Source organism: Myotis brandtii, unplaced genomic scaffold (genome assembly GCF_000412655.1).
Source record: "Myotis brandtii unplaced genomic scaffold, ASM41265v1 scaffold686, whole genome shotgun sequence".
Taxonomy (NCBI): domain Eukaryota; kingdom Metazoa; phylum Chordata; class Mammalia; order Chiroptera; family Vespertilionidae; genus Myotis; species Myotis brandtii.
This window is the reverse complement of record NW_005370683.1, coordinates 786,104-810,702: the sequence shown is the minus strand read 5'-3', so window position 1 is coordinate 810,702 and position 24,599 is coordinate 786,104. Positions and strand designations below refer to the sequence as shown.

The 24,599-nt window shown below is 34.1% G+C and overlaps 1 protein-coding gene across 3 annotated transcripts in view; it reads left to right on the top strand.

The window, feature by feature from the left end:
- The window catches only part of ABCD2 (ATP-binding cassette, sub-family D (ALD), member 2), a 102,761-nt gene that overhangs the window by 17,174 nt on the left and 60,988 nt on the right, over positions 1–24,599 (top strand). For all 3 annotated transcript variants that reach the window (XR_314465.2, XM_005881681.2, XM_005881679.2), the window contains exons 6-8: positions 2,237–2,382; positions 17,233–17,378; positions 20,230–20,314. Coding sequence is in view for 2 of the 3 variants with exons in the window: in XM_005881681.2 (XP_005881743.1) it covers positions 2,237–2,382; positions 17,233–17,378; positions 20,230–20,314 (377 nt within the window). In the remaining variant the exon portion in view is untranslated. The remainder of the gene's footprint in view (positions 1–2,236; positions 2,383–17,232; positions 17,379–20,229; positions 20,315–24,599) is intronic.

The following is a 24,599-nucleotide window of genomic DNA, read 5'->3' as shown; positions in this document are numbered from 1 at the left end:
TGTGGACTCAAGGGTCCCAGGTTCGATTCTGGTCAAGGGCATATACCTTGGTTGCGGGCACATCCCCAGTAGCAGGTGTGCAGGAGGCAGCTGATCGATGTTTCTAACTCTCTATCCCTCTCCCTTCCTCTCTGTAAAAAGTCAATAAAATATATTTAAAAATATATATATTTTGTGAATGTGCCTTTTGCCATGACAGATACTTTTAAAAACATCATTTGTGAAGTATTTATGCTTCTACAACATTTAACTTCCTTAGTCCTCTTTCTAGTCAAAGAGCACAGCAAATCACAAATTAATTCTTTCTGGGTTTTCCCCAGGATTTTCCTTTGAACTTTATTGTATCAAATTTTAGTTTGGTTACAATTAAAGAGAAAAAAAAATCTATATTTTTTTAGATTTCCCCAGGATTTTCCTTTGAACTTTATTGTATCAAAATAGCATTTTAGTTTGGTTACAATTAAAGAGAAAAAAATATCTATATTTTTTTAGAAAAAAAATCTGTAGATTTTGTAGACTCAAGCTTGCTTCTATCTTATATCCTTGTGATGGTATCTTTGCTGCTTAGAATGCTCTTCCCCCAGATCTGACTAGTTGCTTCTCATCGCCCAGGCTCAGCCAAAATGTTACCTCCTCAAAGAGGACTTTTCTGACCACCTAGTCAAAAGAAGCCCCCACACCAGACTCACAACGCCACCATCTTTCCATAATAAACTTTCTTATTTTGCTCTCATCCTAGCATTTATCATTACTTAATTTTTGTTCATGTTCTTATTATTGTCTTTCCCATTGGAATGTAAGTTCTATGAGAACAAGGACTTTGTCTTGGCCAACACTGTAACCACTATGCCTAGAAGAATGTCAGGCACATGGTAGATATTCAAACAATGTTTGGCAAGGAAATGTCTAATTATTTAGACAGAATATGAATCTGAACCATTTTTGCTTTACATATACTTATTATATACATTCCTAGTTCCTTTATCTAACCTCCATCCCAACCCTTCTTTGTTCTTTCCCTTCCCCCCTTCCTTCCTCTCCCCACTACCTTCTTTCAACAAAAAGATTTCAGCTTATGGTATACACAGCAAATGAGTCAAGGATAGACATTGAACTGGTTGGTCCCTTATACTGACATAATGCAAATAATATGCTCTTTCATTTTTGAGTTTTCAATATGATGTATTCTACATCATTGATACTTAGATATTTGTATCCATACTATACAAAGATATAGCTACACATATATTGTACTTTCTTTCTCTCATACTTTCATACTATATTCATTTTTAAATCACTAATTAAAAATATAGTTGTTCTTAGAAGTAGATGACATTTTTAAATGGTGTTTCTTTTCCTTGTTCTTCACAATACCCTTTGAATACCACATTAAGATAACTTCCCAATCCTGAGTAGAAAAGTAACTCATGATATTTAAATGTTTACATTTAAATGGTAAATAAGATGAGAGATTCTAAAGAGAAATGTCCAATCAATAATGGATAAATAACTTTTGTTTTATTGTTATACCTATATAACTGTGTGTATATATATGTGTACATGCACACACATATGTAAAACATATATATATGTTTTAATGCATCCCTAGACATAAGACTAAATTACAACCCTCTTATTTTCTTCTGTCTTGGTTTAGTAAACATATTTTATTTATCTTTGAATAAAGCAGAACTGGAATAAATTTATCTCTCTGATTATGAGCTTTTGTGATTTCTGTAACATTTCAGACTGCTGAAGTACAAAATTAAACAACCCAGCTGGCTCTTAGAATGACTGTGTTTTATAGCTAATAACTCCAACTGACAAATACAATGAAGTTGTATTTTCATTCAATATATAGTTAAATAAATATTAATGTAAATAAAATGAAATTGAATATATTTTAATTTAAATTTTAGCAGTGTCCTATTTTCCATGTGATTATGTTTCTACATATGTGTATAGTATCTGATTACAAGGTCCCAATTAAAATTTTGGAAAGCCAAATGCTCATTTCAAGAAGATTCATTGTCTTTGAGATTGGATTAATTTATAATACTTTTAGCTTCAGAGCATAGTCAAAGCCAACTTTGAGGCTGTTGATTCTGATTTATTTTCCTTTGATTCCTTGCCCATCCTAGGTTATCATGTGTTTGAAAGGTTTTTTTTTAATAAATCACTTTTAAATGCTGCCAAAGAATTATTTTGCAGTTTGTAATTTTATTTCTTACTTTAGGTACAAGAAGGAATGCATCTTTTGATTACTGGTCCCAATGGTTGTGGGAAGAGTTCTCTCTTCAGAATTTTAAGTGGGCTCTGGCCTGTGTATAAGGGAGTCCTCTATAAACCACCTCCCCAGCATATGTTCTATATTCCACAAAGGTAGGTAACATTTTTTATATTACAAGAATCAATTTTCTTTACTTTTTAATTCTCTTGATTCCTTAGGCTCTTCAGTTTGTAATCTTTAAGCCTGTTTCACTAGAGAAGCTATTAAGGAAATAAAAATTCAGTTCTAAAAGGAACAATGCCACTTTCAGGACAATATCACTTCGGTTCACTTTAACATTTGACTGGATATAATGAACATTCAAAAGCTATAGATGTTAATGTCAAGGAATAACAGGCTAGTCCAAAGAATAATTAGATCATCTTAAATGTCAGATTATCTCTTCTCACAGAAAAAATTGCACTTGGATAGTATACTAATCCTTTCATCAAGCTGCTTACATTCCTATGTTCTAAAATTGTTCAGTTATGTTTAAAGAGCCTCTATAAAATAGTTTTTGTTATATTTATGCTATATGATTAATTAATGATTTGAAAATATGCAAAGTAAGCATAGAAATATTAAAAAGGAACATTATTCTGAAGTTTTTAGTCATCTTCATAAAAAAATTTAAAAATATCTAAACACAAAGTTATACTTGCAAATTTGCATCATTCATTGGGAATAAGAGCAAATGAAATCTGAAGAAGAGATATACCTTATACTCATCTGACCCAGTAATTTTTCCATCTATCCTCACCCTGGGTTAGGTAGATAACACAGAGTACTCTTATTATATTAAGAGGACTATTTTGTGGAAGCCAATAGAGCACCTAGGGTATAGTACCAGAGAAAATATAAATGTTACATGATGTATGGTGCTATCACATGTCTCCTTTGCCCCTTTTTCTTTGTCAGAAAGTGTTTGTACCATCCTGCCCACGGGTCTAAATTTTAGACCATATGTTATAGTTAGGCAGATGAGGTTTTGTGGAACTTTTCTTTAAAGTAAGATCTATGGTAGTAGCAGGAAGCTACCTGACATGTAAGAGGATGAAGAAATGCATTGGCAGTAAGAAAATATTGGGTACAAGCAATATCATGGATGCGCATGTTTAACAGAAAATAGATGACCATCTTGTGACACCAGAATCATTTTCTCTTTTTGTCTGGGAAACCTTCTGAAGCAGAAAGCTAAATTATACCCCCAAAGTTTAAGTTTCAGACATTATTGTGTTAAGTAGACTGATTCTAATTTTTGAGGAAAATATTGTTATACCATAGAATTCTACTTTCTTAATAAAATTATGTACATAAATCTTATGTTTTTAGCTATTTTAAATTTCATATGTAAATTGAAGGATACAGTTCTCAAATATAGCTGTGACCTAAGCAATATAAGACAGTCCAAAGACATAGGAAAGTACATAATCCACAGAATCATCCTTCAGAACTGAAGGAGAAATAAGGACTTTCCCAGACAAAAGCTGAGGGAATTTGTTCACTAGACCTGCCTTACAAGAAACGCTACGGCCGAAACCGGTTCGGCTCAGTGGATAGAGCGTCGGCCTGCGGACTGAAAGGTCCTGGGTTCGATTCCGGTCAAGGGCATGTGCCTGGGTTGCGGGCACATCCCCAGTAGGAGATGTGCAGGAGGCAGCTAATCGATGTTTCTCTCTCATCGATGTTTCTAACTCTCTGTCTCTCTCCCTTCCTCTCTGTAAAAAATCAATAAAATATATTTAAAAAAAAAAAAAAGAAACGCTACAAGTTCTTCAAACTGAAATGAAAGGATGCCAATCAGTAACATGAAAATATACAACATACTGATAAAGGTAAACATATAGTCAAATTCAGAATACTGTAATATGGTGGTGTGTTACTCACTTAACTATTAGTATAAAGGTTAAAGAACAAAAGTATTAACAATAACTATAACTAGTATAATTTGTTAATGAATACTTTATATAAAAAGAAGTAATTGCCACTTTAAAAACATAAAAGGGGGAGAGTAAAATGGTAGAGGTGTTTGTATGCAATAACAATTAAGTTATTATTGTAAAACAGACTGTTATAAGATGTTTTATATAAGCCTCATGGGAATCATAAATCAAAAGCATGTAGTAGATTCACAATAGATCAAGAGAAGGGAATCAGCACATACCACTACAGAAAATCACCAATTCACAAAACAAGACTGTGAAGAGGAAGAAAGGAACAAGAGAAGTACAAAATAGCCAGAAAACAATAAATGGGATTAATAATTCCTTAACTCTAATAATTACTCTAAATGTAAATAGACTGAATTCTCTAACAAAATCCAACTATATACTACCTACAAGAGGTTCACTTCAGCCTAAAGGACAAACATAGACTGAAAGTGAAGGGATCCAAAGATATTCTATGCAAATAGAAACCAAAGGAGAGCAAGGAGAGCTATTCTTAGACAAAATAGACTTTAAGCCAAAAATGGTAACAAGAGACAAAGAAAGTCATTATATAATGATAATGCGATCAATTCATCCAGAATATATAATAATTGTAATATGTACGGACCCAATATCAAAACACCTTAATATATTAAGCAAATACTAACAGATCTGAAGAAAGATCATTGGGGACTTCAGTACCCCACTTTCAACATTGGATACATCATCCCAACAGAAAATTAACAAGGAAACATTGGACTTGAACCACACTTTAAACAGAATAGACCTAACAGACATATACAGACGTTTCATCCAACAGCAGCACAATACACATTCTTCACAAGAAAAAGCATTTGACAAAATAAAACATGCTTTCATGATAATAGAACAACTCTTAACAAGTAGGATATAGAAGGGATTTACCTCAACATAATGAAGACTGTATATGAGAAACCCGTAGCTAACATCATACTCAACAGTGAAAGTTTGAAAGCTTTTCCTCTAAGGTCAGGAAAAGACAAGGGTGCCCACCCAATCTCACCCCTACTTTTCAATGTGGAAGTCCCAGCCAGAGTGATCAGGCAAGATAAAGAAATAAAAGGCAGTCATATTTGAAAGGAAGAAGTAAAGCTGTCTTAGTTTGCAAATAGTATGATCAAATATTTAGAAATCCTAAAGACTCCACCAAAAAACTGTTAGAATTAATCAACAAATTAAATAAAGTTTCAGGATACAAACTCAACATGCAGAATCAGTTGCATTTCTATATGCTAACAACAAAATTTCTGAAAAATAAATTAAAAACCCAACCCCATTCAACAACTATAAAATACTTAGGGATAACTTCAACAAAGGAGGTGAAAAGATCTGTGAGCTGAAAATTTTAAGACTTTGATGAAAAAAATTGAAGAAGACACAAAGAAATGGAAGATATCCTATGTCATGGATAGGGATAATTAATATTATTAAAATGCTCATACTGCCCTAACAGGGTTGCTCAGTTAGTTGGAGCGTCATCCAGCATACCAAAAGGTTGCAAATTAAATTCCCAGTCAGGGCACATACCTAGGTTGCAGGTTCAATCCCTGGCCAGGGTGTGTATCGATTCATAACAGTAGCAACATTACAGTTAGGAAGTAGCAATGAAAATAATTTTATGGTTGGGTCACAACATGAGGAACTGTATTTAAAGGGCCAGAAGGTTGAGAACTACTGACTTAGACTAATGGAACAGAATTGAGGGCTCAGAAATAAACATCTGTCAGTTAATATTTGACAAGGGAGCCAAGTCTACTTAATTAAGAAAAGATAGTCTCTTCAATAAATGATGCTGGGAAAACGGACAACCACATACAGAAAAATGAAATTGTTCCCCTATTTATACCACTATCAAGAATGAACTCAAATTGATTAAAGACTTGGATGTGAGACCTGAAACCATAAAACTCTTAGAAGAAAACATAGGAAATAAACTCCTTGGCATTGGTCTGGGCAATTAAATTTTTGCATGTGAAACCAAAAGCAAAGCAACACAAGCAAAAATCAGTAAGTGGGACAACATCAAACTGAAAAGCTTCTGCACAGCTAAAGAGGCAATAAAAATAAAACAGCAACCCACAGAATGGGAGAAAATATTTGCAAATCTTATGTCTGATAGTGGTTTAATATCCAAAAAAATAAAGAAGTCATATAACTCACATTTATATATATAATGGAATATTATTCAGCCATGAGAAAGAAGGAAATCCTGCCATTTGTGAAAACATGATTGAAATTTGAGGACATTGTACTAGGCAGAATAAGTCAGACAAAGACAAATACTGTGTGATAGCACTTATATGTGTAATCTAAAAACATCAAACTTGTAGAAACAGAGAAATGAAACGTTAATACTAGGGTCTGGAGAGTGGGGGTAGAGGGAGATGTTGATCAAGAGTTAGAAGATATATTAAGTTCTAGAAATATAGTGCACAGCATTATGATTATAGTTAACAATGACATATTATATATGTGGAAGTTATTAAGAAAGTATATCCTCAGTGTTCTTACCACAAAAAAAGAAATGGTGAGGTGACAGAGGTGTCAGGTAACACTAGGTGGTAACCATTTTGCTATATATGTGTATCCAATCAACATGTTGTACGTCTTAAACTTATATAATGTTATATGTCAATTTAATCTTAGTAAAATTGGAAAAATAAAGAAAAAATACCACTGAACTATACACTTAAAATGGTTATGATGCAAATTTTATGTTATATTGTTTAAATGGGGGGGGGGGGTCGTAAGAAAGTGCATAAATCCAGTCTTTGCCCTCAGAGAAACCTGTTATTTTGCAACAGACATAAATCACTGGGAAATTTTTTCTTAGTTATGAAATTTACTCTTGCCTAAGCAAAAGGTCAACTACAACTTAGTTAAGGAGAAAAATGAAAAGTATTTTTGAAGACTAACAATTTTTCTTAAAAAGTACTGTTAAAGGTCATTTTATCTTGATTACATAGCTTTGGAAACATGACAATGTGTGTTTATGTTTAGAATCTTATATCTTGCAGAAAAGCATAGAATTTATTTAAATGTACATGTAAGCTAAGTGTCTAAATGTAGCATTTATTTTTATATTCCAAAAGCCACTGAGTTTTTTAAGTAAATTTGAAAATAATCTTATAAGTTTTTATTATTTAAAAGGAAGCTGCTATAACTTATTTCAAAACATTTGTCAGTATCTAATCTTAAACATTTCAAATTAGGATATTCTCACTAATGAATATTATCTGATATTTTATTGCATTAATTGATAGCAGTGAAATATTGCTTAAATACTAGGTTGGCAAAAAAAATCCTATAAATTGAACATAGAATTGAGTCTGTGTACCTACATAATAAACTTCATAAGTCATAAACAGACCTTTATTTAAAAAAACTCCCTGATTTTCCTTTTTGTGATTGAAAGACTTCCTTGTAGAGAATAGATCTCTTTATGCACTAATTAAATATACATTAAATGTTATTTTCATCAGGTAAAAGGAGTGGGATTTGTTAAAGTGAATTTCTAGTAATGTCATGCAATGCACAGAAGAAAAAAGTAAACTACTGAGGGGAAAATATTCTTATTAAGCATATTAGGCCACTTATTTATTTATTTATTATTTATTTATTTATTTATTTATTTACTTATTTATTTTACCATATCCTAGAGAATGCACTTATTTATTTATTTATTATTTATTTATTTATTTATTTATTTACTTATTTATTTTACCATATCTCTAGAGAATGGCTCAGTTTAAAATCTGGGAAACCTGAATTCCTAAGAAATTATGAAATCATTTTAGCAATGTTAATAATGAGAGCCAGTTAGAAGAAATCTGGGCCAGAGTTCAAGAATACAATTAGAAAGTTGTGGTAGATGAATTAGTTTCAAAACAGTTTTATTTTTCCTCATCTCATCTTCATTAATGGTTGCATATGACAATTACTGGAATAGTTCATAAGTTTGAGCAAAGAAATATTTCATCTAAAAAATAGATTTAGCCACTCTAAATCTATGGTAAAATTCTTAGTCTTGCTCAGATTGTACTTTAAAAAATATTTTTGCAATTTCAGGCTGTTTGCGACTGAATTTCCTAAGCAATGAAACTGATGATCAAAACTCATTATTCCCCACTGACCCTCAGGAAAAGCCTTCCACTTGGATACAGATCTTGGATTTCTTTTGTCAATTCTTGGTGCCGTTTCTCTGACTTTTCAACTACCTAGGCATAGACTTAAGATCTCTTGTTTTCACCAATCCACTAATTTATGGCTCATTAGTCACTTTGTAATTCCCTAGTATGTCTCTGTCTTCAGACCTGAAAACCTCAAAAGCCCAATCTTTTATTGAGTCGTTTTGTTCACCTGCTACAAAATACTATTATTCTAACACTCACCAAAATGAGAAAATGAAACATTTGGTAGTGGTTGGGAGGACAGAGAGTGAAAGAGAGAGAGGGGATGAGGGAGAGAGGAAGCAAAAGGAGGAAGTGATAGAGGGAGAATAGAAGGGATAGAGAGAAGAAAGACAGAAGGTAACAGGTGTTTACTCACAAAAGGTAGCAGAGTCTAGGGTTCCTTTTTACTGCCTTTTTTTTCCTCCTAAATCCTCCGGAGGATCATCTGTATACATCACTTATCTCTCCTCAGAAAGCCTTCAGTTGGGCATGTGATTCTGTTCCCATATTGATTATGCTCTGCATAAGTAATCTAAATAGAATATTTTAAATAATTAAATTGGAGTTTAAAGGAATTAGAGATTTTAATACTTAGAGTTACCCAGCAGTTCAGAACCAGGGTTATTCTTTACCAAATCTTTGGATACAAACCCTCTGTACTCACCACCTCTTATTTTCAGATTAATGAAATAATCATATTTAAAAACCTACCTGTGATTTTTAAAAAACACTATTTGACCTTGAATATTTTATCAGACAATCATAATCATTAAAGCCTCTCTAGCACTGTATTCCCCAAACATATGGGGAATAACAAACTATCATTCTTTTATAATTTACATTACTTTCAAAAATTGCTATTTTCTTCAACTGTTTTTCTTAGTAAAATGAGCTTATGACATGAAATCTTAGCTTTTAGAAGTGCCAGTATCTTTTAATGATAAAAGTGCCAGTAATCCATGTTTTCTTTTAATGATGTAGTCTATATATTTAAAAATAAACTGAATTAAGATTGATTTTTTATTTTGAGAATCTTATGACCTCCTGAGGTAATTGATAGATTCGAGGGCAACTTGAGCAAGGTCTGAACATCTCTGGCCTATTTTTTAAATTAATTTACAATGTGTCAAGCAACTATTGTGTGCTAGTCACTATTTTATACATATTATATGTTTCCATTTTTTTTTATCTGTATGATAACCCATAAGGTTGGTGTTGGTATCCCTAGTTTATAGATGAGAAAACTTAGAGAGGTTGAATCTCTAGTTGCCATCCAACTGATAAATGTTGGAACTAATATTTGAACTTAGGTATGTCTCACTCTAATGTCACTTTGTCTTGCCTGCAGCAAGGGACACAATCTCCGAAAAATTCCTATTCTCTTGCCTGACCTTGCAAGTGAATATCACCAGCTAAGGTTGTTTGCTTGGTATGCTTACAATGCACTAATATCAAGCTGTTGTTTGAAAGCAGAGTCCTTTTAATGCTGAGGGTGAAGGCAATCTAAGCCAATTTTAGCCTAAAGTTTAGTATAGGTACTTGGCTTTCATTCATTTATGTTAATGTGAAAGAAGCTATATTCTTGTATAAAAGTGAAATTCCTTTAAATTAAACTATGTTCAAATCACTTTCAAATTTGAATATGTTCTCTATTTCCTATTCTAAAACCCATGGCTCTATAAAATTTTAAACAATTTCTCAAAAATATTCCCTTAATTTTAAAGCAGACCTTATAAAACAATCAAATCTTAATTTTTATGAAGCATTATGCCTAAAAAAATCATGATTTACCCTATATGTTGCCAAAAGAAGAGATTGTCTTTGCAAGAGAGCAAAGACTATGTTTTGTTATAGGAAATTCAGCAGAATGGACAGAACTCTCAAGGAACACCAATAATACCAACATTGGCACAACCGCACTGCATGCTAAGACGTCTGTGTGTCAGATGAGCTTTGTAGATATTTAAAAACCCGAGCTTCCTTTTGAATTGTGTCTGTATGAATGCTTTCCAAATCCAGGATTTTCTCTTTAAAGGGATAGGAGAACTGTGTTATATAACAACATGTTTAATCCACGAATGTAAAAGCAGATAATGACTGTTAAAGACCAGGAAGCATGTGAGATCAGAGGGAGGTTAGAAGACCTAATTTGCTTCCATTCTCCATGCTCTTCTTTTTTCCGCCTTAGATATCAGGTTAAAGAATGAAAAAGTGGTCTAAGTAAGAATGTGGAGGAATGTTAGTTTAAATATCTCGATCACTATTTTCCCCTGGATCTCTAGCTTTTAGGGACTTTTTGCTTCTTAATGAATCTCTAGGTGCCAGAACACAGATAGAGAGGTCCTCTGCAGGCCAAGGAAGATTCAGGGCAGCAGGGCCATTGCCTGAGTGGAATGTTGGTCTGAAAGGGCCACTGGAATAAAAGAGGAATGTGATATGGGGCTTAATCCAGGCCTACTTGTGGAGCCCCATACCTGTCCCCAAATTAGACAAATCTGGGCTTCGAGAGTGGGAGTTGTTACTGGAACAGATTGCCTATGTTATGTGGGAGTCACTGTTGAACAGATGTTTATAGAATACTAGAGGCCTGGTGCACAAAATTCATGCAGTGACTGTTGGACAAACCTCTCACAATCCGGGACCTCTGGCTCCTAACCACTCACCTGCCTGCCTTTCCTGATCACCCCTACCCACTTGCCTGCCTGCATGATTGCCCCTAACCACTTGCCTGCCTGCCTGGATCACCCCTAACTGCTCACCTGCCTGCCTGATCACCCCTAACCACTCGCCTGCCTGCCTGATTGCCCCTAACCACCTCTGCATTGGCCCCCACCACCACAGCTTCATCTGGAAGGACGTCCGGAATGATGTCCAGAAGGTCATTCGACTGTCCGGTCTAATTAGCATATTACACTTTTATTATTATAGATAAGCTAGAAAGGGCATCTGTATGTCTCTTTTTTTAAAAAAAAATGTTTTTCTTGATTTCAGAAAGGAAGGGAAAGGGAGAGAGAGATGGAAACATCAATGATGAGAGAGAATCATTGATTGGCTGCCTCCTGCATGCCCCCTCCTGGCGATCGAGCCAACAACCCAGGCATGTGCTCTTGACAGGAATCAAACCTGGGACCCTTCAGTCCACAGGCCGACGCTCTATCCACTGAGCCAAACTAGCTAGGGCCTGCATGTCTCTTTATGCATTGGTGGTATCCTACTAAACCTATAACATATCTATTGGCATATTGTGCCATGAACCTCTGATGAATAATTGAATAAATTAATGAATATCTTCACAGACTTGGTTTCTACTGCCAGACGCTCTATCCACTGAGCCAAACTAGCTAGGGCCTGCATGTCTATTTATGCATTGGTGGTATCCTACTAAACCTATAACATATCTATTGGCATATTGTGCCATGAACCTCTGATGAATAGTTGAATAAATTAATGAATATCTTCACAGACTAATTAGTTTGGCTCCTTATACTAATTAGGGAGAAAACTTTATTTTGTTGCTTGCACTAGATATGTCACATAATGCTCTTTAGGATGGGAATAAATGCTTGTCATTTAACATGTCTTTCTTAAAAGAAATATTTTTAGCTATAAAAAGTTTCAGTAGTTTTGCTGTAGCAAATTCACTTCTATTCCTTTGCTTTATGACCATTAGACTCAAAGAAGTAAACTGCATAAGTATCTTTGGACAATTGTCTGACAGAACTGTAATTTATACATTTTGGTACATCCTGTGTAGTAATTGTTAACAGTCATTCTTAAAAATCTCTTAAAGGGATCTATAAACGTAAACATGATTTTCTATCGCTTTCTACTGTTTGGAAAAATGTTGCCTTTTTTCATATGTAACTCTTCTATGGGCCAATTTTTAAAAAATAGTAATGGAAAAAATCTTTCATTGCATCTAAAAGTTTTTTCTCATTTCATGAATCAATTATTAGGGTAAGCCATGTGGAATTGGTAATTTTTAAAGATCAAAATATCAGAAATTTTATACAGTAATCTAATATAATGATAAATACTCTTAACAAAGTTGACTCTTAAAAAATTTGTATTCTCATTAGCTTACTGATACTTTGATAATTCCATTAATATTATTTTTATTAGTTGGAAATGAACACAGTCCCTGCTCCTAAGAGGAAGTGCACATTTCTGCTCTGGCACCTAGAAATGTCTTATCCTAAAAATATAATTTCAGTAATAAGTAACTATCTCTTTTCAGTTGAGTATTTCTTCTTTTTGCTACATACTTATTTTAAGAATATTAGAAATGGCTTATGAATTGAGTACTCAAATCTTATTTTTGCTGTTCATGAAAAAAATTTGATGACAGATCAGTTCCAGCATGTACATTTATATGAATTATTAATAGCTAGATTTTATGGCTTTCAGATTGCTAACTTCTTATTACTATGGCAGCGTAGTAGTTCTTAGCTGTACCTTATTCTTAAACTTAGCACTTGCCTTAAGTATAGTTAAATTGCAGTGAAACTTTGATCAGTATTGTTCACAATTAAAACCTAGATGACTATGAAATATTTAGCATTTTGGGTAATGATTCTAGAAACTCCAAGTGCAGAGTTAAATTTCTGTATACTTTTTCCTTCTTTCTGCCTTTGTCCCTATTAATTAGAAAAATAGAGAATAATATAAAAATATACAATTATAAACCCTAATAAATGTCAGTACATTTTACCAAAACAACCATAAATTGTCGATATTTAAGTGGACAAAAAGGTGGGGAATATAAAACCAATTACAAACATACCTTGAGACATTTGTAATAACTATAAAAAGCCATAATCACTGGGAATGGAAGTGATCTCAAACATTTTTATTTTAACTTTACTGTTACAATGAACAGCTTTAATTATACATGCATTTGAAGGAATTTTAGATCACATAGAAAAACAACTATGATAGCTGTTTAAATAATAATAATTATTTAAGTTATAATGTGATACCTATGAGTTTACTTCAGTGTTTTTTTCACAACAAATAGAAGTGATTCTGAATTTTACTTAGAGAAAGTAAATTAAAAGTAGTTAGTGTTTCTTTGTTGATAGCTACTAATTATAAGCAATATATTTTTTGGTTGTTGCTTATACTTTGTATGTTGCATGATTCTCTTCCTGATGAGCCAGAGCAAGTAAGCTAATAACATTCTGATATGGTCATTGATCTACCTGAAATAATTAGAAGATAATTTGGATAGGTCTATATAACTAGAAAGGAAAGTTTAGTATAGAGTACTTTAATTATGTATAACTTTGGTAGGACTAGAGAAACTTGAGCTAGTTAACATGTTAAATTCCAGGCTTTTGAGTTGGAAAAAGGATCACATGCAACTAATCATATAAACATTGGATATAGGGTCCTCCATTCCCTTGTGCTTTCAAAATAGATTCAACATTATACCACATTTTCTTGACATAGCCTTTCTAGAGGATTCTGTGGTAACTTTAACTTCATAATAATATTTTTAAATAAATATATTAACAAAACCTATTAAAGTACCCTTAGTTTCTGTTTACCTCATTAAACACATAGATGATGTACTGTTTTTACCATTTTACATAATATAAAACAATGATTGAGAGAAAATGGCACTTTAATAAAGCAATATTTGTTATCTTTAATGAATATGTAATTTCATAAAATACTAGAGGCCTGGTGCACAGATTCACAATCCAGGACCTCTCGGTGGAGTCAGAGAGCCAGTTTCAGCCCAATCCTCACAGGCCAGGCGAAGGGTCCCCACCAGTGCACAAATCGGTGCACCAGGCCTCTAGTATGCATATAAGATATTCAGTTAATCTCTTCCTACCCTCCCACTTCCCCCCTTCCCTCTGAGATTCATCAGTCTGTTCCATGTTTCCATGCCCATGGTTTCCACTATTGTGTTGAGCATCTGCTCCCTGGTGGTCAGTGCACGTCATAGCTACCGGCCAGTCGGCTGGTCGCTTAGGCTTTTATATATATACTAGAGGCCTGTTGCACAAAAAGATTCGTGCAATAGGCCTTCCCTTTCCCTGGCTGCTGGCACCGTTTTCCTGCCGGAGCCACGTATGCAAATTAACCGCCATCTTTGTTGATGGTTAATTTGCATATCTCGCTAATTAGCCAATGGGAGGTGTAGTGAAGGTATGGTCAATTACCCTGTTTGTCTATTATTAGATTAGATAGATTTTTGTATAATTTCATCAGCCTTTTCTTTTTTAAAAAAATATTTATTATTGAAAGTATTATGTATGTCCCTTTTATTCCCCCATTGACCCCTTCTAGCCTGCCCTCACCCCCTTCCCCAGGCCTTCACCAACCTATTGTCTGTGTCCATGGATTATGCATACATGCATACAAGTTCTTTGCTTGATCACTTCCCAGCCACCCACCCTCCCCCTGCCTCCTCTCTGAGATTTCACATTCTGTTCTATGCTTCTATGTCTCTGGATATATTTGGTTCATCAGTTTATTTTGCTCATTAGATTCCACATATGAGTGAGATCATGTGATACTTGTCTTTCTCTGACTGGCTTATTTCACTTAGCATAATACTCTCCAGGTGCCTCCATGCTGTCTCAAAGGGTAAAAGATCCTTCTTTTTTACTGCTGCATAGTATTTCATGGTATAAGCGTACCACAGCATATTTATCCACTCGTCTACTGATGGGCACTTGGGCTGTTTCCAGTCTAAAAGTAAAAATTATGTAGAAAGAATTCTTAGGTCACTCTTCCCAAAATCCAATCTGACTTGGTCCTCCCATCTCCAGCAGGTAATCAATTTCATTAGTTTCTGATTTACTGTGTTTCCTTTTGTAAATATAAGCAAAACCTTCTTGTGTTTCTCCTTGTAAAAATAAGCAGATAAATATGTATTTTATTTTTTCCTTTTAATCTTTATTGTTGAAAGTATTACATAGATCCTCCTTTTCCCTCCATTAACCTCTTCAAGCCCTCTCCCATTGCCCTCCTCCCCCAGGCCCTCACTACCCTATTGTCTGTGTCCACAGGTTATGCATATATGCATACAATATGTATTTTCTTAATTTTATTTTACATAAAGGTGGTATATTACAGTCAGCCACCTGTACCTGCAGGTTCTACATCTGCGGATTCAACCAACCGTGGATCAAAAATGTTTATAAGTGTTATGTTGTTGCTCATGGGTATTGTATGTCATTATGCTTGTCTGTACTGAACATGTACAGACTTTTTTCCTTGTAATTACAAGGAAATCAATAGTGTAACAACTATGTACATAGCATTTACATTGTATTAGAAATTACAAGTAATCTGGAGATGATCTAAGTTTTTGGTTGATTTTTCTTTGTTAAATGGCATTTAAATATATAAAATAAATATCAAAAATATAAGTCTTTGTTTTACTATGGTTGCAAATATCAAAAAATTTCTATATGTGACACGGCACCAGAGTTAAGTTAGGGTTTTTCAAAATGCTGACATGCCGAGCTCAAAAGGTTCGCCATCACTGATTTGAGGTATACAAGAGGATGTTTGTAGGTTATATGCAAATACTCCATTTTACATAAGGGATTTATGCATCTGAGGATTTTGGTATCCATAAGGGGCCCTGGAACCAATCCCCACCCCCCTGCAGATATCAGGAGATGAATGTATAGATCAATAGTTCTCAAATGGGGATGGTTCTGTCCCCCTAGGGAACAGTATCTGAAGAATTTTTTTTACCATTACTGTAGTGGATGCTACTAGTGTCTAATGGATAGAGACCAGGTATGCTGCTAAACATCCTACGGTACACGGGATAGCCCTCAACAACAAAGAAATACTAGTATGTAGTTCAGTATATTCATGATGGAACTGTTGAGAAAACCTGCTATACATCTACTTTTGCGCTTTTTTTTGAACTTCACAATAACTTATGGAAATCATTCTATCAATTTCCAAAGGTTTCCACATCCTATTTTATAGCTACAAGAGGCAGGTATTATAGTTTACTTAGTCTCCTTTGTGTGAGCATTTTGGGAAATCATTCTATCAATTTCCAAAGGTTTCCACATCCCGTTTTATAGCTATAAGAGGCAGGTATCATCGTTTACTTAGTCAGTCTCCTTTGTGTTGTTTTCAATCTTTTGCAATTACAAATAATCTGAATGGATAACAGTATGCACTTATTTTAGTTACTGTTGGTGTTTTAGGAAGTATATCTTTAGAGTAAATTCTTAGAAGTAATCAAAAGTCAAGTGATATGTTGGTTTGCCAAATTCCCTCCAAAGGGTTGTACCATTTCACACCTTCACCACTCTATGAGCACACCTATTTCTCCAGAGGTTGGAATGAGTTGACGAGCTTTTGAAACTCTGCCAATCTGATAAGTACAAGTACATAACTCAGGATAGTTTTAATTTGCATTTCTCTTATTTTGAATACCATTTTTTTAAAGAAAAGTTTTGTTTGTTCACATTGCTGGGTCAAAATCTTAAATTTTATAATAGTTAACCTAAATAATATTTGATGAAATACAGAAGCAACATTTATAAAATAAAATGAAGCATGCATGTGTTTCTGCTGCTGAAACTATCCAACTATCTCTTGTTAGATTTGAAATAGAACTTTATTTGTGGCTAAGTTTCAGTAAATCTGTACATGAACATAGCAGTGTATTATCCTGCCGTGCCCGAGAGAAGAATACTCATCACTAGGCAACAAATACAACCCTAGAAATGTGGTATGTAAGGTCTGCAATGGCGTTTTCAGACCACAGGGATGTCACACTGAGTAAACTGAAATGATGTTGTACTAGGATTCTTGTGTGCTTGGTGTTTCATAGGCCATACATGTCTCTTGGAAGTCTTCGGGATCAAGTCATCTATCCTGATTCAGTGGATGACATGCGTGATAAAGGCTACACAGACCACGACCTGGAATGTATCCTACACAATGTCCACCTCTATCACATCGTTCAAAGAGAAGGAGGTAAGCTCTGTCATTCTTTTGTTTAATGTACTTAACTTTGTTTTTTAAAAATAAATGAGTAAATTGTCCGTGGTTTAATTTGAATGTATGCTATTATTGGAATATAAGTACACAAGTAAAGAAAAACAGCTTTTAGTGCTATTCTATTATTGACATCCTTTTCTGCTTGTGTTATATTTCATGCAGCACACTTGGCTTTTTATTAAGTCTGCTGCTGGCACTTTAAAACAGTTATTATTTCATATTTGGATGTACAAGTGTCCCTGAGGCCACTGTCAATCTAGATATATGTAAAGTTTATGACAGATATATTTTCCTGTCAAGTTTGGCTTACATTAAAATTAATAATTTGAGAGATAATTGTCATGAAACTTCTTTTTTCGTTTTAGACCCACAGTCTTACCAATACATTTTTTTTCTCTCAAGCAGCATATAGAGAATTAGATAAAATATAGGAACTTCTGTACTGTGGTTTTTCAGCATAAAATATTTTTGAAAGAATAGGAATAAAAGTCATATATATGAGCTTAAAAAAGAATTGCTTTATAATGGTCAGACTTTCAAATAACTTGATAACATATAACTTGATAGCCTAGAAAAACTACTGAAATAACAAGCTTTATTTCTAGGTTTAATTTTGCAAGGATTTTATTTTCTAGCCCTTTTCCATGATCAGAAGAAGGAGGGTAGTACAGTGATTAAGCATATAAGCTTTGAAGTCAAAGTTTTGGAATGAAGTCTTAATTAACACGGTTATCTCTACCTTCAACTGTAAATATCTACCTCATAAGGATTCTGAAAAGATTAAATAAGACTATGTAAAGCATTTAGAACAGTAGCACATGGTAAATGCACAAGAATTAGTAGCTAATGGCACTATTACTAGTTGTAATATTGATACAGTATTTTGTCTTTGTGTGATGGTACTTGATATTTTACACAGAAATTTCTCATATATTATTTCATTTGATCTTAACAAGAAGCAAATGAGGCAGATAACAGAGGTATTATTATATTTACTTTCATGTTGTTTGTAATATCATAATTTATAGATGCTACACATATGGAAAGCAGGTTGTCTTTTTGTTTCATATGGTCAACTCCTTCCCAGTTCTAAAACACTGTGCCAGAATATATACTGCCTGTTAATCTTGGGTAAGTTATTTTGGATAAGTTTGAAATCCAATAATCCAAATAGAAACATATGATAAATGTGGGGTATTTTCTTTTTTAGAAGTCATCAAGAAGTTCTAGAACTGTTTTTAATAATGTCCCAACCTTAATAATGAAATCATAATTATAATGGTTTATTGGGTGCTTACTATGCAGAATACAACATATTAAGCAATTTAACTTCCAAATGATGTGGGTTTAACTCATGTTTAATACATTCCCTAGGGACCTATAGCTAGTGGTGAGACAGGGATTCAACCACAGACCATACTTGAAAGTCAATGTTCTATAGACTATGCTATTCCACTGTGCTATGTTATCTTCTAGCTTCCTGGGTACTAGTGAGAATTGTTATATCCTTACACATCAAAAAATTCCAAGGAAACCCACTTTACTTGCCTAACCCTTAAAACATGAAATGTGTTTTTAAGCAAAGCAAGAAAGCACTTTCATTTGCAAGGTCATCACTTACTTGGAAGAAGCCTACTGAAGGTCTGTTTAGACTACCTAATATTTTGCTTAGAGAAATGTTTTGCTTTAGTAAAAGATGGAATTAAAAACTATGTTTCATTCCATCAAAGAGTTTACAAAATAGAAAGAAGAAGTGTTAACAAATGGACATGAATAAAGCAGTTTGTACATCTCTAGGTAGCAGGAAAACCATTCTCTTCTTAGCTGTCTCAGTCTCTCTAAATCAATCAGGGGGGCATGCAGGAGGCAGCAGATAGATGTTTCGGTCTCTCTCTCTCTCCCTCTCCCTTCCTCTCTCTGAAATCAATAAAAACATATTGTTTAAAAGAATAAGAAAAATGTTCTAAAAATTCAGTCACAGAAGAAATATTATGTCAACAGTTTTCACTAGATGCAAGAACTTCGAATTAGATGGCATTTTTCCTAATATAAGGATATAGTTTTAAATAAATAGAAATTTCCTGGAAGGAAAATGGCACACATAATTCTGCAATTTGGTTTTTCATATAAAAAAATTCTGAGTATATTTCTATATCAGTATGTGTAGATCTAAACTGTTTTTTAAAAATAGAAGCATTGCTTTTTTTGAATAAATAGCCAACAGAAAGTCAGTAACTAAGAAGTTGTAGGAGATGTGGCATAAATAAACTGTACAAGCATGAAAATAGACCTGCATATAAATACCAACTCTGATATCTGGCTGTGTAAAATTAGACATGTCAATTATTCCAGGAGTTTCAGGGTACCCATCTATAATATGCAACTAATAATATCTACCTTACAAGATTGTGGAATATTAATGAGAAAACTCATAAAGTGCCAGACACATGGAAGCATTTACGTTAGTTCCTGCCTTACTCTTGGTAGACTTTGCAATAGGCCTATGCAAATGTGTTGGTCTTTTCTCCCAACACCCTGCAAAATAAGTATAACTATACCAACTCTTTGGACATATTCAGAAACAAACAAATTTTAAGAGTGTCAGTATTTCAAATTCTTAGAAGATGATTTGTCAGCAAAAGGAATTATTATCATTCAAAATATCATATCTAAAACAAATAGCTTATACATGAGGCCCTCTAGTTTATCCAATCATGTGTTCTGTGTAAAATACCAGGTTCTTTGTGTTAATAAACTTGCCAGAATCACCTGTCCAAAACTGTAACAAACGACTGCTTTATAAAATATGTATCTTTATTTTTTTAAGGATGGGATGCTATTATGGACTGGAAAGATGTCCTATCAGGAGGGGAAAAGCAAAGAATGGGCATGGCTCGAATGTTTTATCATAGGTGAGTATGCTATTCTCAGGAAACTACTATTCCATTGATGTAACAAAAAAAAACCTTCACTGTCCTCATCTTTAGTTTAAAAATTTCTCACTGAAAAATGAGTGCTTAGACTTTACAGTTTGAATGTTTTTATGTGACAGAAATTGCCAAGTCCTTTTTTTCTATTTCTTTTATGATGACTAATGTTAGATGACAAAATTAAATTTTTATGTATTCTAAGTTTGAAAGTAGGATTGGTATTAATTTTAAAGTGTAAAGAATATATAACCACTGTTTACTGTTGTGAACACAGTAGGTAGGCATTCAGTAATATTTCTGAATTAAATTGTTAAACTCAAACTAAATTAACTTTTCAACCACTCAGTATCCTATTACGTTTAATAATGCTCCCCTCCTCAAAAATCAGAGGCATATCCAGTGGAAAAGGAAACCAGCCAGTGTAGGTCTTAATGGACTCTGATAAAAAGAGATTCAGAAAATAATTTCTCCTGATAAAGTTTTTTTCTTTGCAACCAGCGTCAGATTCATAGGACTTCAAAGATACCAGGCACAGGACACTAGAAAGAAAAAAAGCTATTCTGCTTTATCCATCTTGTCTGTCCTATTCTTCCCTGAAAAAGAAATATCTTTTTTCCCCCTTAGACTTCTGATAATGAGAACCTGAGTTGTATGCAAAGCAGGAGGTCATCAGAAAATATGTAACTCGCTTTTAGTCCTTACATCTTGGTCAAAAAGGACCAAGAATTACATTTACATATGTGAGTACATGAATGGGCCATAAGCTGGGGCAATGCAATACTCCTGAAGGAATTGCAGTGGAAGCATTAATACTTTTGTAGAGAACTTTATACTTTGGCATCAGTACCAGAAATCTTAGGATACTTTCGTACAAAATAACATACCATATTTTGTACCTAATAAAATTGATGATAATTATCTAAAGTCATCTGATTCATATTCAAAGTTTAACATTGGAAAAAGCACATATTTAAACAAGTCCATTAAAATATGATTATACATTCAACATACATAGTTATGATGATGTTATCAACTTTACTCCTTATGCCATAGATTACATCCTCATGACTTATTTTATAACAGGAAGCCAACCCTCTCTCTTATACTTCCTTTTCATAAAAGTAGAAAATATAGATAAATTAAAAGAAGAAAAAATCTGTCATCTCATTAACTTATAACACTTAAAATTTAGAAATAGCTTCTTCTCAATCTTGTTGATGCACAAAAGCTGGTCATTATCTTGATTTTTTAATGTAACTATTTTCATAAAGTATATTAAATTATTTATTTATTTATTTATTTATTTACTTGCTTACTTACTTACTTACTTATTTATTTTTTAATCCTCACCCGAGGAATGAGGATTTTTTTCCCATTGATATTTTAGAGAGTGGAAGGGAGTGGGGAGGAAGAAAGAGAGAGGGGAGAGAGAGAAAAACATTGATGTGAGAGAGACCCATGAATTGGTTGCCTCCCACATGCACCTCAACAGTGGGTGGGGAGCGAACCTGCAGCCCAGGTACATGCCCTTGACCGGGAATCGAACCCAAGACCCTCCAATGCGCAGGCTCACACTCTAGCAACAGCGGTCAGGGCTCTCTTTTTATTTTGCAAACCTTTATGTGTATTATTATGCAATAGCTAGCCAGGATTTTTTTTAAAAATATTATTATTGTGATACTTTATGTACCTAATGCACAGACAGACCTTAAGTATACATTCAATGGCTTTTGCTAAATGTATGATACATTGTGTAACCAATACCTCAGTTAAGATAAAGAACATTTCTGTCACCCTAGAAAGTCCCTCATTCCCATTTCCAGTCAGATCCCTACTTAGGTAATTTCTGTTTTGATTTCTATCATCATAAATTAGTTCTTCCTGTTCTACAACTTCATATAAATTAAATCAGCCAGTATGTGTTAATTTTGCATCTAGCTGGAATTTTTAATGGAAAAAATTATTGTGTTAAAAATATTGTATTTATATTAATGTACATGGTTAAAGAAAATGACAAGCTAAAAAAGTGAACCAAAATTTGCTAACTTAGAATTTTCAGTGAAGTATATTTGGTAATGCCCCTTTCTCAGCTGATGTAGTAAGATTCAAATGTAAACTTTACAGTTTGACATTTATGACCAGCTGTTACCCACTATCACCCTGAATCTGTTTGCACTCTGTCCATAAATATTCAGTAATATGATCACCAGCATAGTGGGTGAAATGTAATATAATGGAATGTAAAATGTGACCGCAAATTTCTCACTGCATCAGTTTGTTAATAAAATAAACCGTGTAATAAAGAGCAAGAGGCATTAATGAAAGATGCCAGCCAAAAGAGGTTTCAAGTACCCATAACTTGAAATAAATAGTTGATACTTATTTATGTATCTAAAATATTTTGGATATGAGACTGAATAAAGATTAAGTTACAAGTGTACCAGTGGAAACAAATTTAGTGATCATGAAGATGATGAAGTTGTTGAAAAGCAGAACCTATTGAGAAAAAATAAAATGAAATGGAAATATTAAACATCGAAGGAAAAGTATAATAATGAGAAACTGCCTCCCCTCATTCTCAAGGAATTAATAAAAAGATTTGAATTGCAATGTGAAAGAATGGAGCTAGCTAAAATGGAGAACTTTGGCAGGGAGTATTCAATATCACAATTGTATACTCTTTTTGAAAGGATTTTTAATGTTTAAAGCATGATCAATATAGTTCTGTCTTAACGGGGATAGACTGGATCTGTTGCAAGGCTCACTCTTCTGATGACACCAAAAGAAAAAGGAGGAAAATCTGAGAACCATATTATCTAAAGTTTTACTTAGTTATATCAGTCCCAGATTCCAGCTATTGCTTACTATATTTCAGTACACCACAAACACACACACACACACACGCACACGCAAAACACACACACACACACATACACACATAGCAGTCATGCCACAGAAACAACAGTGTGCAATCTATCTTACATCTGCTAGACTAGGGGTTGCTATGACAACAGAGTATAAGATATATACTTTTTTCTAATTCTAAAATGGCTTCTCTTCTCTGGTGAGCTCAAAGCACTCTAAAAATAAGACATAATACAATAAGTAGCTTTATTACTCAAGAGATTTCCAAGAAGAAAATTTTATCCCAATCCATCTCTTTTTTTATAATTTTATTAAATCTTTAAAAAGATTAATTTATTTTAAAATTTTAATTGACATACAGTATTACATTAGTTTCGGGTGTACAACATAGTAACTCAGCATTTACATACCTTACAAAGTGATCACAACAATAAGCCTGGTAACCATCTGACAACATACATAGTTATGGCGATATTATCAGCTTTACTCCTTATGCCATAGATTACATCCTCATGACTTATTTTATAACAGGAAGCCAAACCTCTCTCTTATACTTCCTTTTCCCCCTCTCTTCCACTTAAAAAAATGTCATCCATAAAACAGTGATCAACTCTGAGACAAAAAAGTAATGCTTAATACTTAAACCAGAACAGTAACCAAAAGCCAAGAAGCAAAACTGCATCTGTTGATGTCATGGGGAACTTGCAGTGATCTTTTAGTTCTTTGCATGGAAAGCAGTTATTAAAGTAAAATGGTGGTGTCGGGTGGCGTATCTCAGTGGTTGAGTGTTGACCTATGAACCAGGAGGTCACTGTTCGATTCCCATTCAGGGCACATGCCCAGATTGCAGGCTCAATCAGGAGGCAGCTGATCTCTCTCCTCATTTCCTCTCTGAAATCAATCTAATCTAATAAAAGACAAACATGCAAATTGACTGTACCTTCACTTCGCCTTAAGCCACGCCCACCAGCCAATCAGAGCAACTATATGCAAATTAACCCAACCAAGATGGCGGCCGGCAGCCACAGAGCTGGAGCAAGCAGGAGGCTTGGTTGCCCCAGTGATGGAGGAAGCCAAGCTTCCCAAGGCCAGCTCTGAGCTCCACTGAAGGCAACAAAGTTTCAATTATAGAAGGTAAATAAATCCCAGAATAAAAAGAAAAAAGAAAAAAAGGAGAGGCTGGGAGCTTCCATTGCTGGGGGGCTTGGCCAGCCTGAAAATGGCCCTCAGCCCCTCCCCAGACTGGCCAGGCACCCCAGTGGGGACCCCCCACCCTAAAGGGGATGTGGCAAGCCTGAAAACAGCCATCAGCCCCTCACCCAGGCTTGCCAAACCTCTATGGGGTGAGGGTTCCCACTGGGGGGGGGGGCTTGACCAGCCTGCAAACAGCCATCAGCCCCTC